At 37.6% G+C, this 18,071-nt stretch overlaps 1 protein-coding gene across 1 annotated transcript; it reads left to right on the top strand.

The window, feature by feature from the left end:
- Window positions 1-15,400: 15,400 nt before the first annotated feature.
- Window positions 15,401-16,455, top strand: LOC140839237 (zinc finger BED domain-containing protein RICESLEEPER 2-like). The gene is made up of 2 exons (XM_073205874.1): window positions 15,401-15,511; window positions 15,697-16,455. The coding sequence occupies exons 1-2, from the start codon at window positions 15,401-15,403 to the stop codon at window positions 16,453-16,455; spliced, it is 870 nt and encodes a 289-aa protein (XP_073061975.1).
- The last annotated feature ends 1,616 nt before the right edge of the window (window positions 16,456-18,071 follow it).

Consider the following 18,071-nt stretch of genomic DNA (forward strand, 5'->3'; position numbering starts at 1 on the left):
TTGAACTGTCTATTTTAGTGAAGAATTTCAAAAACTGACAACTACCAAAATGGATCTGTGGAAAATTTTGTCCTTTGAAGTTTTCATTTTTCATTATGTGAACGAGATTTGTACCCTCGATACATCGATATTGTCTAATCATCGATCATGATTATGAGTACACAATTATTTATTTTATTAAATTTAAAATATACTAATTAAATAATAAATTAGTAGCAGTAACTACTAAGTACAAAATTCTCACAAAACATTCTAGAATAGATTAATTAATTGAGTAATAGAATAAAATTTATTTAATTTAAAGCATAAATAAATATATATGTATACATATGCTTGTATATGTATGTATGTATATATATTTATAAATTTTTTATTACCAAATTTTGATAATAATTTAATTATACATGATATTTTCATGAGTTGAAAATAAATATATTTTTTGAATAATGAAAAAACATGAAAAAGGAGAATCATGATTAGATCAGGAAGATAATTTTATGTATGTAATTAATTTTTATGTATGTAATTAATATTAGAATTACGCACATTTTACATACAAGTTTTGTTAACCAAATTTGTCACACAAAAACACTCTCTTTTCTGCCTCACAAAAGATCCGGCCGACCACCTTCCATCACATCATTGTCGTGACGCTTCTGCCCAACCGCCGCAGCACCACTGCCATCTCCTCGGATATCTGAAATTCTGGCGATCAAATCTCGCGCAAATTTCGTTTAGATCTCTAGTACAATCTATACGAGAAATTCAGTTTCTGATAATAGACATGATTAGATGATTGAAGATGGAGAAAAATCTGTTCGTAAAGATTTATAAAAAAGACTATGTTCGCTTACAATTCGGAATAGTTGGAGCCGGTGTTATATAAGCAAAGGTAAATTATTCTAAAATACAATATGAATGGTTTAAATCATACGATGTTAAATGAATGTTTTGAATGTCAAAATAATTTTTTTTTAAACTTTCGTTGCTTTTTGGGTGTGATAAAACAATATCTTATATATGATATCAGTGCCAATTTGTTGGAAACTTAATTTTTCAGTGATTTGACAAACTAAGCTTCGAAACGAATTTGAATAACTGATCAAAGGCAACGAGCTTAACTGATTCAATTAATACAACTGATAGTTGCCATTAGCTGAAGATTAATGCGTACCAGCTATATATTATACACGTCATCAGTTGAAGCAGAAATGTAACTGACTGATCAGTTGGGAACTGATCAGTTGAAACAAATCAGTTTTCAGCAGAGTATCCTTCAGTCGGTCCCTGTACACATTATCATTTGAGAACGACAACCGACAAATAGTACAACAGACTGCAACTAGTAGTGGGACGCCGCATTTCAGAGATTGCAGTGTACGATTATCAGAGAATATCGACATGCTATCAACGGATATAAAGATTCAAATGATATTTAATATTACCGTTGAGAGGGAAGCCTATCAATAGGTGAAGAGAGCAGATGAGAAAACAACACGCGAATTACTATTCTATTCAAGCTTGCTGTTACTCTGCTAAAACCACAACTCGCATTCAGTTATCAAAGCTCACTCTTATAAGAATTATCAGTAGCAATCAAGGCTACCTTACGAGCTTACTAGCACCTTGAAATCTTTGTTAGATTTATTCTATTGTGTTGTATTCAGACACACACTGTAAAAGCTTTTGTGAACTAAGAGTTTCGTTTGGCAGTGTTAAGACCAAACTGAATTGGGTCAGTACAAATTTTGTATTCGATCAAAGTCTTTTAGTGAATATCATATCTTCGTGATAAAAAGGGTGACGTAGGAGTTATTCTATTCTCCGAACATTCAGAAACATATCGTGTGTTTTTCATTTCAGTTACTTTCAGTTATTCTATCTTTCAGTCAGTTTACGTCCGCAACTGTTAACCAGTTAAACTGATTGTTATCGACTGACGAGTCACCGAGAGTCAGTTTGTAACTAAACTGAACCATTTATTCGAAAAGAATACATAATCAGTGAGTGTTTATTCAACCCCCATTCTAAACACTTCTCACCTTTGTAACCGATCATTTCAAGTGGTATCACAGCCAAGGTCACGGGTTCGATTCCTATTGATTGCAAGGAGTGCAATTATTGAGAGAGAGATTGTTGGGTGCAATAATTATCCATGCTTGGTAGAGCGGTCGAACCGTGATGCTTGAGCTGCTGTGCGGTTTAAAATATTTGAGTTACACCATTACTACTAGCTATAGCTTATGGTAAAGCGGCAAACGCTCGGTCCTACAATAGGTACAATAGGTTCATTATTGTACCTAATTGTTAGTCGTCCTGATATTGTATTTGCTGTCTGTATGTGTGCTAGATTTCAAGCAAATCCTATGCAATCACATTTTTTTCTGCCAAGCGTATTTTAAAATATCTTAAGGGCACACAAAATGTTAGGTTATGGTATTCTAAAGACTCATCTTTCAATCTAGTTTGATATTTAGATGCAGATTATGCAGGATGTAAGCTTGATCGTAAAAGTACAAGTGAATCATGTCAGTTTCTAGGAGACAGATTGATCTATTGGTTCAACAATAAACAAACATCCATAGCAACTTCCACAACTGAAACAGAATACCTTGCTGCTGGAAGCTGCTGCTCAACTGCTCTGGGTTCAGCAACAATTGAGAGATTATGGAGTAGATGTTAAAGAATCGCACATATTCTGTGATAATACAAGTATGATTGCTATTACCTACAATCCAGTTCTTCACTCCAGGACCAAGCACATAGATGTCAGGCATCACTTTATCAGAGATCATGCCTTGAAGAAGGACACCATACTGGAATACGTCTCAACTGAACAGCAAGCAGCTGATATCTTCACCAAACCATTGCCCGAGACTAAGTTTTCTCACTTTCGCAATATACTAGGATTAATTGATTTATCCTAATAAGTTTTTGTTGTTGATATATCAGTTGTTAATTTGTCAGTTACTGTTCATTCAGTTAGTTTTTCATCCATTTTAATCTCAACTGATGTCAGTTAATCACTTGTCAGTTAATTTTTTTCAGAATTTACTTGTCAACTGATGAAATTAAGTAATGTAGGAAAATAAAATGCAAAGTAAACTGAAATATCATTTTATTTACTTGAAGAAATTGGTGCGAATTACATCGTACAATTCCTCCTGAACAAAAGCCCTCCACTTAGCCATCCACTGTCTTAAATCTCTAGTGGAAGTCTTGAGGAAGCTGTCAGACTCAGCTATGAGCTCTAGGATCCTCCTTTCCTTGTAAAGTATCAGCTGGTAGATATTGTCTTGTTCGAAAATGTTCACCGTATGAGCTATGTGCAAGCGTTCCCTGTATTTCTTCAGTTTGGTCTTTTGATTTGAGAAAAATAACCCAAGTAAATCTTGAAAAATCATCTACAACCACCAAGGTGTATTTCATTCCCCCTAAGCTCATGACTGGTATTGGACCAAATAGATTTATATGTAACAGCTCTAAGCATCGGGAAGAAGATTTACTGCCCTTGTTCTTAAAAGAAGATTTAACTTGTTTACCAAACTGACATGCTGAACAAATTTTATCTTTGGTAAAATCCATTTTGGGCAATATCGTGATTACTCAGATATGCAATATATTTGAAGTTCATGTGGTTTAATCTCTTATGCCACAACCAGTTTTTAGAAGATTTTGAAGCAATTGCGCCTTCCACAGAATCAGTTGATCGCCCAACAAGCAGTTACAGACACTCTTATCCCTGTCTCTGCTGAACAAGAGGTTCAACTTGATGTGCCCATTCAACCAAATGTTGAGCCAACTGAAGAAAATGTTGTCACTGAGGAAGCTCAGTTGCATGTTGAAGAACCGCATCAAGATTCAGTTGACCAACAGTCAGAACCATCAGTCACTGACCCTCCAACTGAAACTACCGCTGATACACAACTGAATGAGCAGGAAAGTCCATCTACTGCTCCGAATCAATCTTCTCCTCCAGTCCAACAAGAATTCAATGAGGAAGACGTGCCAGAGACGACACATGAGTTAACAGAGGTTTCTGACCGAACTTTGGTGGTATTTGATCAATCTACCAAGGAACAAGAACCAGGGATGTCTGGACCAGTATCTCCTCATCCATCATCAGACATGGATTTGGTCCTTGAAGAAATTCAGGACATACAACTCAACATGTCCAAAATAATGCAAGAAATAAAGGCGATTCAAAGCACACAGCTTTCTCATTCTCTGAAGTTGAACCCATCTAGTGAATTTAATTTAGGTAAACTGAAATCCATTCAAACAGCTGTGACTTCCATCATCTTTGCAATCGACGAGCTCAAGAAGAGCAGAGGCATAGCTGAAAGTCTTTCTGTTACTCAAGACTCAATCAGCAAGAGAGTTGAATCCATGGAGCTACTGTTTCTAAGAAAATCGATTTGCTGCAGTCTACCGTATTGACTGCTGTCAAAGACATTGCAGCTGATGTTAGGATTTTTTGCAGCTGATGTTAGGATTCTTTCTCTCAAGGTCGATGTGCTTGACAAAAAGGGGAAAGCAGCTAGGTTAATGAAAGAATAAGAGAGGATACAGCTGAAGAGACATTCTTTTATCAGTTATTTTTTTTGTGCCAATATGTACATTAGAAATTATTTTATCTACAATGATTCAAAGGATTCTTTTACTACAATGATCAGCTTATTATATTCTGAGTTTTGTCAATCACCAAAAAGGGAGAAATTGTTGGAAACTTAATTTCAGTGATTTGACAAACTAAGCTTCAAAACGAATTTGAATAACTGATCAAAGGCAACGAGCTTAACTGATTCAATTAATACAACTGATAGTTGCCACTACCTGAAGATTAATGCGTACCAGCTATATATTATACACGTCATCAGTTGAAGCAGATATGTAACTGACTGATCAGTTGGGAACTAATCAGTTGAAACACATCAGTTTTCAGCAGAGTATCCTTCAGCCGGTCCCTCAACTGTACACATCATCAGTTGAGAACGACAACCGACTAATAGTACAATAGACTGCAACTAGTAGTGGGACGCCGCATTTCAGAGATTGCAGTGTACGATTTTAAAAGAATATCGACATGGCTATCAACGGATATAAAGATTCAAATGATATTTAATATTACCGTTGAGAGGGAAGGTTTCCAAGGGAAAAATGATCATTTTGCCGCTTCCTCGTTCCACCACTCTCCATTTGAGAAAAGCCTAAAAATAGGTGAAGAGAGCAGCTGAGAAAACAACACGCGAATTACTATTCTATTCAAGCTTGTTGTTACTCTGCTAAAATCACAACTCGCATTCAGTTATCAAAGCTCACTCTTATAAGAATTATCAGTAGCAATCAAGGCTACCTTACGAGCTTACTAGCACCTTGAAATTTTTGTTAAATTTATTCAGTTGTGTTGTATTCAGTCACGCACTGTAAAAGCTTTTTTGAACTAAGAGTTTCAGTTTGGCAGTGTTAAGACCAAACTGAAGTGGGTCAGTACAACGTTTGTATTCGATCAAAGTCTTTTAGTGAATATATTATCTTCGTGATCGAAGGGGTGACATAAGAGTTATTCTATTCTCCGAACATCCAGAAACATATCGTGTATTTCTCATTTCAGTTACTTTCAGTTATTATATCTTTCAGTCAGTTTAATTCTGCAACTGTTAACTAGTTAAACTGATTGTTATCGACTGACGAGATACCGAGTGTCAGTTTGTAACTAAACTGAACCATTTATTCGGAAAGAATACATAATCAGTGATTGTTTATTCAACCCCCTTCTAAACACTTATCACCTTTGTAACCGATCCTTTCACAATTTGTCTTAATCATATGATTTTCTGTTGTTTAGTTTTAAAATGTGTTGAGTTTAATTATTTTTAACCGCATAAGAGATTTTTCAGAAAAATGCACCTCTTGAAAATTTTATTTTTCGAAACAAAAAAATTTGCGCACTTCTCGAAACACACATGTACAACATGACTGCCCAAAAGGTTTTAAATAATTTTTTTTTTCTGCCTAGGGTACTAGATGGGCAACATACCTTCAGCTGCTGCCTGAGCTATTCAGGGAATGGGCAAACAGTTGGTAAGGTGCCTGAGGCTTGTTGTCTGCGGACTCGAGTTCAATTGGGTTCGAGACGATTTTCCGATCTTTCAAAATATTGCGTCAAATTGATATTTTAAAATTTTTAATCAAATTAACATTTGAAAATAAATTTTGATAAAATTATGGAATATATTCTTGGAGAATAAATAATTAAAATTGGATTTTGATTATTTATGATAAAAAAATGTTTTAAAAGAAATTTTATCATTAATGAATAAATTGAAGTTAAATAAATTTGTTTATTTAATTTATTAAATTATTTATAAAAAAAGGGTGAACCCCACCCCCGAGGACCCCACACAGAGCCGCCCCAAGCCCCGGCATGAAGGGAGGTAAATCAGGGTTATGCACCGGCAGCAGGTACCCAGAGGAGAGGTTGGCTGGAGCAATTCACCATAAAGGGGGAGCCGAGACTCGAACCCTTGCCAACATGGATTAACAGTCCATCATAATTATTAAATTATTTATAGTTATGATGGTTAGTGGTAAATTTGCAAGAGACATGTTTGTTAATAATATGTGATATTATATGGTAAAATAAATATCGAAAGTCATGAACAACTTGATAGAAGTATGTTAGGATATTTTACACATTATAATTTTTAATTATTTAAAGTGAGTATGGTTTATGGCTCACTCATAACTTTAAATTTGTATCCAAATGTGCAATTGATATTTAATGTAAATATTAGATTTAATGAGATATCAAAATTTGGAGATGGTGATCCCCTAGATTCTCAAGAGTTTTGAAGATCGAAGACTGATAAGTGCAAGATTTGCACTTAATTTATATTAGAATCCATTTTGAATTATGCTTGTTTCGAACAGAATTATGCGTTTTTGGTTGTTTTTGTTGTCATTTCAGGAATGGAGAAGATAGTGGATACGCAACCAAGTGAATCGAGAAAACAGAACCGAATCGAGAGCTCAACTATTGCCAAGACCAGAAGTATGCGCGCTGCTGCGCGAGTTCTTGCGCTACCGCGCGCGCAAAGATATGCCATGGGACAGAAGTGCGCGCGCCGTCGCGCCACTTCACGCGCAGTCGTGCGCACGTTCACTCAAACCCTCGGACAGAGCCTTGCGCGCGCCTGCGCGAGATCACGCGCAGCCGCGCGCAATGATGTGCAGATGATCGACAGTGGCATGCGCGCCAACGCGCCAACTCATGCGCACCCGTGCGCACAGATCCGAGAGCAACGCGCGCAAGCGCGATTTCACGCGCAACCGCGCACGAGCAAACGCACCACACGGCAGAACTGGTCCGCGCCACCGCGCGAGTTCATGCGCCACCGCGCGCGCGCCGCGTTCCAGAAAATTATAAAAGCGCGATTCTTAGGTCAGAAATGGAGGCAGCCGTTTTGGTAGAGAAAACACCTCGGAGACTTGGAGTGAAGGCGAGACGAAGGCACGGCACGCGAAGATCGATCACAACTACGAAGAACGACGGATCTGGGGACAGAGACGACGCTTCGGATTTGTTATCTTTTCCTTTGTTTCTCTATTCTATTGTGTATCGATGCCTAGAATTACAAATATGTCTTGGGTTCTCTTGGATTTCGTGATGAACTAAACTTCCATTCTAGAGAATGACGTAACTCTGTTGAAACGATGATTTGACACCGTTGTTTATTTGATTGAATTCCGCTTTCGTTTAATTGTGTTCTCTGTGTTTACTGCACTGCAATTTACTGGCCATAAATTGTTGTTGTTTGATTAATCTTATAACTCGGGAGAGGGACTAGGATTATAGATCATTAGAGACACATCGTTAAATGTTTGTAGCGTTCGGAAGGCGTATAACTTTAGCGAGGCTTAGTAAGAACATTGTTAGCATTTATCTATGAAACGTAGATTCTAATTAGGAATAATTGAATCGAAGTTGATAGATACACTTTATTCGTCACTTGGGAAAGGGGGAATAAAACAATCTAAGTGTTCTTGGCCATTAATTGATTGGAATTCAGGAATATAAATTAAACTGTGAATAATTATCGTGGAAACTTTGTGAAATCATTTCTCTAGATACTTTCTCTCATTATTATCTCTCAATTCGGTGACTTATTTAATTCATTGTTTTCAGCTAATTCATTCAACCAAACCACCCGTTTATTCAATTTCTCTAAATAAAGTTGAGATTATTTTAATTACAAGAATTGATATACAATTTTACACACACTCCTCGTGGGATCGATATCTGTACTCTGACCAGTACTAAAACTTGACACCGTACACTTGCGGTTGGAAAACGCGCAACAAGTTTTTGGCGCCGTTGCCGGGGAGTGTCATATTTGAATTTATATCAATATTGTTACCAATTAGTCTAGATTTTAATTTAGAGCTTTTATTTTATTTCATTTTTGACTTATTCACTTTCTCTGTTTGACAGTGTATGCTAAGATCGCACAGCCCTGATTTGCTTATTTTTGATCCGGAGATCGAACAAACTGCGAGAAGAATGAGAAAAGCGAGAAGGGAAGAAATCAAAGCGATGGCTGATAACAGAGAAAACGACAGACAGATGCCGCCTGAGGCTATACCAATCAGAGATCATTTTCGACCAGTGATCAACACGCACTATTCTGGCATTGCTCGAGGAACCATCAACGCCAACAATTTCGTGCTTAAGCCCGCATTGATAAACATGGTTCAACAGAACCAGTTTGGGGGAGCCACTACTGCAGATCCTCATCTACATCTCAGAACATTCTTGGAGATTACGGACACGGTAAAAATAAATGGTGTTTCTGATGATATTATTCGACTACGCTTGTTTCCTTTTTCTCTCAGGGATCAAGCAAGAGGATGGCTCCAATCACTGCCATTAGGGAGCATCACGACATGGCGGGAGCTGGCGACGAAGTTCCTTTCTAAATATTTTCCACCTGCGAAGTCTGCACAATTAAAGATTGAGATCAGCACTTTTAGACAGACTGACTTCGAGCAATTGTATGAAGCTTGGGAAAGGTATAAGGAGTTGTTGAGGAGGTGCCCAAATCATGGTTTTGAAGACTGGGTACAAATCGAGCTTTTCTATAATGGATTGAATGGTCAGACGCGTACAACTGTGGATGCAGCGGCAGGTGGCACGATCTTTGCCAAGTCTCCTGCTCAAGCCTATGACTTACTTGAGCAGATGACTATTAATAGCTACCAATGGCCGTCTGAGAGGTCAGGATTACAGAGGACAGCTGGAGTTTATGCTGTGGATCCTATCACATCACTCACTGCGCAAGTCTCAGCGTTGACTACACAGATAGCAACCATGAATAAAGTGAGTACATCTAACACTGAGGGACCACCGCTTGTTGTTGAAGAACCACATTTTCTTGAAGAAGTCCAATACATCAACAACAAAAACTTTGGAAGCTATGGAGGATATCGAGGTAACCCTCCCCCTAACACTTATCATCCTGATTTGAGGAACAATGAGAATTTTTCATATGCAAACAATAAGAATGTGTTGAATCCTCCACCGGGGTTCAATACATCAAATGGGGAAGGGAAGCCGTCATTTGAGGATTTAGTTGGGACATTCGTTTCTGAATCTGGCAAGAGGATGGCTAGGACTGAGTCTAGACTTGACAACCTCGAGACACACATGACAAATATTGGAGCTTCGTTGAAAATCCTAGAGTCGCAAGTTGGGCAGATAACGAAGCAACTCACGTCTCAACCGTCGGGCGCAGTACAAAAGACTGCAGATCCAAATCTAAGAGAGGTGAATGCCATTTTTATGCAGCATGAGGAGATTGGTGTGGTAGGCAGCGAAGAGAAAGAGGTTGAACTCACACATGTTCAGAATGAGAAGCCAACTCCAAGCAAAAGAACCCGAGGTAAGAAATCTGAGAGGTATGATTTAAATCAATGCATTGATATTTCCTTACTTCCCTACCCTCAAAGATTTTTACAATTACAAGCTGAATTTAAAAAGAAAAAAAGTCTTGAAGATCTCAAGACCCTACATTCTAATATTCAGTCCGCAGAGCAGGAAGATGTGGCATTTAATGGAGGAGATTATAAGGAGAAGCAAGGAAATCTCCCTCAGAAGCTACAAGACCCCGGAGAATTTGTAGTACCATGTGAAATAGGGGGTAAATTGGTGGAAAATGCTATCTGTGATTCAGGAGCGAGCGTGAATATAATGCCAAGTTCTCTTTACGAGAAACTTGGATTGAGCAGGATAAAGCCCACAGGACTAAGCTTGCAAATGGCAGATAAATCGGTCAGGACACCGCTGGGTGTTGTGGAAGATGTTGAACTTAAGATTGATAAAATAAGGCTTCTAGCAGATTTTGTGGTACTTGATATTCAGAACAGTCAAAACGTTCATGTCATTCTAGGACGACCATTATTGGCTGCTGTTGGAGCTATTATTGACGTGAAACGAGGAAAGATGACCATGGAAGTTGAAGGTCAGCTGGTGGAAATAAAGGCATCCAAGATATCATACGATCCACCATGAACAGGATTGGTATAGTCGGGCTGATGACGTTAAACCAAGCGCTGTGTGGGAGGCAACCCACAATTTATTTTCTTTAGCATTCATTTTTTTTATTATTTTATTTTATTTTACGTCATTAGTTGTTAATTTTACCCACCACCAGATCTATCACCTCCGCAGCCCATGGAAATGGATGACTCAGATGCTGCGGACAACAACTCGAGCGCCCGAGTTTTGACACTCGTGCGCGAGGTATGTGTTGTGTTCTTTATTTCTATACATCGAGGACAATGCATACTTTAAGTTTGGGGGAGGGTAAAATTGCGTTGCTCATTGCTTGTTAGAATTTTTCTGCAAATTTTTTTAATTTTTTGTTTTATCGATCAGTAGTTAGTTTGATTTTTTTATTGCATGCTAGATTTGATAGGAAAAGTCATGGATAAGTAAACCGTGTGGCCGATGATGAAAATTGAATTGTGGTCATGAGATTTATATGTGTTCATGAGAACCTAGGAGTCACAAATATTTTGCACTGTCGTGTTTATTGATACTATTGTTGCTTAGAGATAAGTTGTATGCCTGTGATGCTAAATAGACGACATATATCTGATTCTTGGTAATTCTTGCATGACATTGATTGACACTTTCACAAACATAGAAATGATCTAGGCAGTCTTTCACAATATCTTTGGGCCTGTGTTCTTTGTTTACTGTCAGTTGTAGCCCTTTGAGCTTCAAGTTAATTGCGATGCTTAAATTTTCTTCGTGCACCTATTTCATCTACCATTTTTATTGAAATTTGCATGTGACTGGTTTGTATGAGTTGACTAATGAATTGACGGTAAGCTAGAACTTGTTTGAACACTTTTCGAGGCGAAATACGGATAATATGTGACATAGGAATGATTTAGGCGATCTTTGAAACCGTTGAGCCTTCGAGCCTACCAAATGAACATGAAATATCCCTAGTGTCCCATTTTGAGCCTACTAAAAAATCAAGTGGTGTGTGTCAATGACATACAATTAGCTCCCACTTGTATCTATTCTATATCCCACAGCAACTACCAAATGAAGCTTATACACTTAATTTCCTGCCTGCTTTTGAGAGAAATAAATTCATTGGTGTTGTAATGATTCAGATGCTCTTTGAAAAGAAAAAGAAAAAGTAAAGTGTGCGAAAAAGAGTTGGCAAAGAAAAGAGGAATAAAAAAAAAAACAATGAAAAGGATCACACAAAAGTGGTGAAAAAGAAAAAAGTGGAAAATAGAGGATATGATTGGGAAGAAAACAATAAAGAGATGGTGAATGAAATGCTAGCGAACCTGACAAAGATTCGATTATTTCTCTCAAATTTTGAATTCCATACCTTTTATTGTGGCCATGAGCCGTGGCCTAACGTTACAAGCCTACAAGACCTATTAACCTTGTCACATTTATTCAATATACTAGTGGAGAAAAGTTGTTCAAGTCAAGCCTATGGATACCTGAAAAACATTGTCAACGAGTATAGACTTTAATCACTTGCATGCAAGCATCTCATGGTGTGATTTCATCTTTGGTATACTTCTGTTGAATATTTATTGAGCCAATTGAACACCGATAAAGACCTTTGTGATTTATGAATGTGAATTTGTATTTTAATGAAATGTGAGCTGCACTGAGCTGATGATTTCTTGAGTTTGTAAGGCGAATGGGTATGACAACTTTATTTGAGCATTCGATTGGGTAAATAAACATTGACATATCACACACACACGTGACTCTTGGGAAATCGTGAATTACATTAAATGGATAAAATCTGAGGCCAATATCACTTCTTGCGAATCCATGACTTTTAAGAGTTTCTTTTCTTGTTAATTAACTTCCTGTTTTTATCTCATTTTGCTCGGGACTAGCAAAAGTTCAAGTTTGGGGGGTTTGATAAGTGCAAGATTTGCACTTAATTTATATTAGAATCCATTTTGAATTATGCTTGTTTCGAACAGAATTATGCGTTTTTGGTTGTTTTTGTTGTCATTTCAGGAATGGAGAAGATAGTGGATACGCAACCAAGTGAATCGATAAAACAGAACCGAATCGAGAGCTCAACTATTGCCAAGACCAGAAGTATGCGCGCTGCTGCGCGAGTTCTTGTGCTACCGCGCGCGCAAAGATATGCCATGGGACAGAAGTGCGCGCGCCATCGCGCCACTTCACGCGCAATCGCGCGCACGTTCACTCAAACCCTCGGACAGAGCCTTGTGCGCGCCTGCGCGAGATCACGCGCAGCCGCGCGCAATGATGTGCAGATGATCGACAGTGGCATGCGCGCCAACGCGCCAACTCATGTGCACCCGCACGCACAGATCCGAGAGCAACGCGCGCAAGCGCGATTTCACGCGCAACCGCGCACGAGCAAACGCACCACATGGCAGAACGGTCCGCGCCACCGCGCGAGTTCATGTGCCACCGCGCGCGCGCCGCGTTCCAGAAAATTATAAAAGCGCGATTCTTAGGTCAGAAATGGAGGCAGCCGTTTTGGTAGAGAAAACACCTCGGAGACTTGGAGTGAAGGCGAGACGAAGGCACGGCACGCGAAGATCGATCACAACTACGAAGAACGACGGATCTGGGGACAGAGACGACGCTTCGGATTTGTTATCTTTTCCTTTGTTTCTCTATTCTATTGTGTATCGATGCCTAGAATTACAAATATGTCTTGGGTTCTCTTGGATTTCGTGATGAACTAAACTTCCATTCTAGAGAATGACGTAACTCTGTTGAAACGATGATTTGACACCGTTGTTTATTTGATTGAATTCCGCTTTCGTTTAATTGTGTTCTCTGTGTTTACTGCACTGCAATTTACTGGCCATAAATTGTTGTTGTTTGATTAATCTTATAACTCGGGAGAGGGACTAGGATTATAGATCATTAGAGACACATCGTTAAATGTTTGTAGCGTTCGGAAGGCGTATAACTTTAGCGAGGCTTAGTAAGAACATTGTTAGCATTTATCTATGAAACGTAGATTCTAATTAGGAATAATTGAATCGAAGTTGATAGATACACTTTATTCGTCACTTGGGAAAGGGGGAATAAAACAATCTAAGTGTTCTTGGCCATTAATTGATTGGAATTCAGGAATATAAATTAAACTGTGAATAATTATCGTGGAAACTTTGTGAAATCATTTCTCTAGATACTTTCTCTCATTATTATCTCTCAATTCGGTGACTTATTTAATTCATTGTTTTCAGCTAATTCATTCAACCAAACCACCCGTTTATTCAATTTCTCTAAATAAAGTTGAGACTATTTTAATTACAAGAATTGATATACAATTTTACACACACTCCTCGTGGGATCGATATCTGTACTCTGACCAGTACTAAAACTTGACACCGTACACTTGCGGTAGGAAAACGCGCAACAAAGACACATAAAATATTGGAAACTGATGTAATATTAAATTTTTATCCCTGAAGTTACCTATATTTTGGACTTGGATCCATATTTGGCTCATATGGATCAATTAGCTCTCGGTTATCGATAATATTTTATTATTTATAATATATGTGATATATTATAAATAATAGGAGTGAGCAAAATATCGGTCAAACCGAGAAAACCGAAAAAACCGAAAAAATTTAGAAATTCGGTTCGGTTTAATTGGCTTAATCGGGTTATTCGGTTTAGAAATTCGGTTTAATCGGTTTATTCGGTTCGGATCGGTTTTCTTTGAAAAAAAATCGGTTAGACCGATAAAACCGAATATATATACATATATATATATAATATATGTTGGGCCTATTGAAATAAATCCAATTCTACTGGGCTTTTTATTTCTATTGGCTGCCCTAACTCAAACGCAACCGCTCATCATTCTCAGTCGCTCAGCCATCATCCTCAAGACCTCAACCTCTCTTGAAAACTTCCATCGAATAAGTTCAGCCACTGCTACGAAGCCGAGCTACGTCCATCTCTGACCACGAACTTAAGCCGCGTCGTCGGAGTGAGGGCATAAGCCGTGTGCCGTGACGAGCTCAGTCTAGCTTTTGGTATTTTCATGTCTTCTTCTTTCATTTTCTGAACTCTCGCTTTTGGTATTTAACGAAAGTTTTTGCTGATTTAGAACGTTAAATCATGGGGGATGGCTATGGGAGAATTATGGATTAAAATTCTACATGGGATTATTATATTAATTGGAGATAACTTGAATGTTTTGAAGTGTTGTGATTGCCGAAGGATGTTGCTGCCATTAAGGGAGTTTAGGAGTGATTTCCAGAGGCTATAAGAAGTGTTTTATGAATGCTAACATGGCCATGAGTCAACTGGTTCAGGTTGGTATGGGCCTAGGCTATGGTTTTGTGAGGCTTAGTGGTCACATTTTTGGAGGGTTCAAAGGGTAGAGGCTAGCTGTTGTACTTAGGGCTCTTTGGGATGAAGTCTAGAAGGTTTTAAGAGGGTTTGAGTCATGAGAGGAGCCCTGGAACAGATGAGAACTGATTGAGTCATGGTTATGATTTTTCATAGAGCATAGGGCACGTTTTGGTCGGGTTTGGAATAGGGGCTGTACGCAGGCTCTTGGGCTCGTATATATATAGGGGCTGTACGCATCCTTTCCTCTACATGGGATTATTAGTTGGAAATTTACTTGTTGGAATTTGGAGATTTAATTAACTGTTGGAGAATTAAGGCTGATCGATGTGTGTGTTGTTTGGTAACTTAGTTTATTTTGTTTGGTGTAATTTTATTTTGGAGATTTTGTGTACAGTTATTTTCTGACTGAATCTTTGTTGTTCTATAAACTGACATAGGATGATATATTGATATGGCCAGTAGGTATCAATGCAAGAAAATATTTCAAATATGGACGTTGATGGTAGTTGTTCAGTACGACAACCTTCAATGGGGACAAAAACATGTGCTGATTCAAAAGTAAAGGCAACCAAACGAAAACCTGTCCAATCAAGAAGTGAGGTATGGAATCATTTCACAAAATTTACTAATGAAGATGATGAAAAGAAAGCCAAATGCAATTATTGTGAAAAGGAATTTTTTTCTGACCCGTACAAGAATGGAACTACAAGCTTGAAATCTCATTTGAATTCATGTAAGAAACATCCTCATGCCATTGAATGAATCAAGCACAATTGTGTTTACAGGCAGGTGCAATAGAGGGTGAGGTTAGCTTGAGTTCTTGGAAATTTGATCAGGATGCATGTAGAAAAGCTTTGACTAAAATGATTATAATGGATGAATTGCCTTTCAAATTTGTAGAGAGAGATGGCTTTAAATTATTTATGGCCACTACATGTCCAAAGTTTCGAATTCCTTCAAGATGGAGTGTTGCACGTGACTGTGTTGAATTATATAGAATTGAAAGAGAAAATTTGAAATGTTTGTTGAATACTTTGTCACAGAGAGTTTGTTTGACCACTGATTCATGGACCTCAATTCAAAACATCAACTATATGTGTCTAACAGCCCACTTTATTGATAAAGATTGGAAGTTACACAAAAGAATTATCAATTTTTGTCCAATTACAAGTCATAAAGGTGAGGCAATTAGTTTAGCAATTGAAAATTGTTTGAGGGGTTGGGAAATTGACAGAGTTTTCACAATTACAGTTGATAATGCAAGTTCAAATGATGTGGCTATAAATAATTTAAAAAAGAATATGGCTAATTGGGATTCTACTATGTTGAAGGGAGAATACATTCATATGAGGTGTGTAGCTCATATAATCAATTTGATTGTTGTTGATGGATTAAAAGAGATAAATGAATCTGTGTCGAGGGTCAGGAATGCAGTTAAATATGTTAGACAATCCCCCTCCAGATTAATCAAGTTCAAAGAATGTGTAGAGATTGAAAAAATTGAAAGCAAGAATTCTTTGTGTTTGGATGTATCTACTAGATAGAATTCAACTTTCTTGATGTTGAATGTAGCTCAAAAATTTGAAAGAGCTTTTGATAGACTTGATGAACAAGATGTATGCTTCAAGTTAGATCTTCAATATAAAGAGTGGAGTGATATTGTTGATGATGATGGAGGTGTGATACTTGGGCCAGATGGCAAACCAAAAAAAGAGATTACAATTTGTGATGGAAGGCCAACAAGTGTAGATTGGAACAATGTTAGGATTTTTGCATCTTTATTGCAAGTTTTTTATGATCTAACATTAAAAGTTTCAGGTTCCTTGTATGTCACTTCTAATACTTTTGCACACGAGATTAGTTCTATTCATACTATATTGAAGGAGTGGCAAGAAAGTGATGATTTAGATGTATATGCAATGGGGATGAGAATGAGGAAGAAATTTGACAAGTATTGGGGAGAACCTGAGAAGGTGAATAAGTTGCTTTATATTGCGGTGGTGCTTGATCCAAGGCATAAATTGGATTTCGTTGAATTTATGTTGGCTGAATTGTATGGAAATGAAAAGGGTGCAAGAGTAGCAAAGATGGTAAAGGACATGTTGCTTGCTTTGTTCAAAAATTACAAGGAGAAGATGGAGCCTAAATGTGGTATCTTGAAAGAGTATTCTACTCAAGAATCAGGTGACATGGAGCCAAAAAATGTGAGTCAAATGGATTTGAGAAGACAATCAATCCTTGCAAAATACAAGAGGCAAAAAGCTCAACTTCATGGTGATGGCAGCATGTCGGAACTAGACAAGTATCTTAATGAAATGGTTGAGGAATATTGTGAAACTTTTGACATTTTGGCATGGTGGAAGCAAAACCATCATAAATTTCCTATACTTGCTCAAATTGCACGTGATGTGTTAGCCATTCCAATATCAACAGTTGCTTCAGAATCCGCTTTTAGCACCGGTGGTCGGATACTTGATTGTTTTAGGAGTTCATTGACTCCTAAGGTAGTAGAAAGCCTTATTTGTACTGAAGATTGGCTTCGTTTACGTCCAAACCCAATCAATGTTGAAGAAATTTTAGAAGATGTAGAGAAACTTGATATCGGTTAGTTATTTCTTTTAAAATAACATATTATTTTTTTCTTTCTCATTCTAAAATGTGTATTTAGTGACTTATTTAACTTGTATATCATTTTTTTCTCCAGAATTCTTGAAAATAACATTGGATTCGTCGTCGGCGACCACATAAAGGGATGGTAAATTACATTAATTATCAATGATATGTTGTGAATGTTTTATCTAACTTGGAAGTGTACTTACTTACTTGTTCAGCTTCATTCTAGCAGATTGGTTGGTTCTGGTTTTGAGAGGAACGAGGTTTGCTCCATATGTGGGCTGTAACAATGGAGATTCTAAAAGCTTCTGGTTCTGCTAAATCTCCTTCAGCTCATCTCATTTGATCTTGAGATGATGTGGTTATTTTATCTCTTTCTGTTTTGTGAATTGTATTTTGATTCAAAATGTTTCCTAGCTGGTTCCTACCAGCAGATTGTTGATTGTTGATTGTTGCTTGTTTCTAGTACATGGACCATTTTGAATCTAATGGTAAAATTGGGTCATGGTATGATTCTGATTCAAAGTCCAATTCTGCATCAATGTCA

This window comes from Primulina eburnea, chromosome 8, assembly GCF_022965805.1.
Source record: "Primulina eburnea isolate SZY01 chromosome 8, ASM2296580v1, whole genome shotgun sequence".
Taxonomy (NCBI): Eukaryota; Viridiplantae; Streptophyta; class Magnoliopsida; order Lamiales; family Gesneriaceae; genus Primulina; species Primulina eburnea.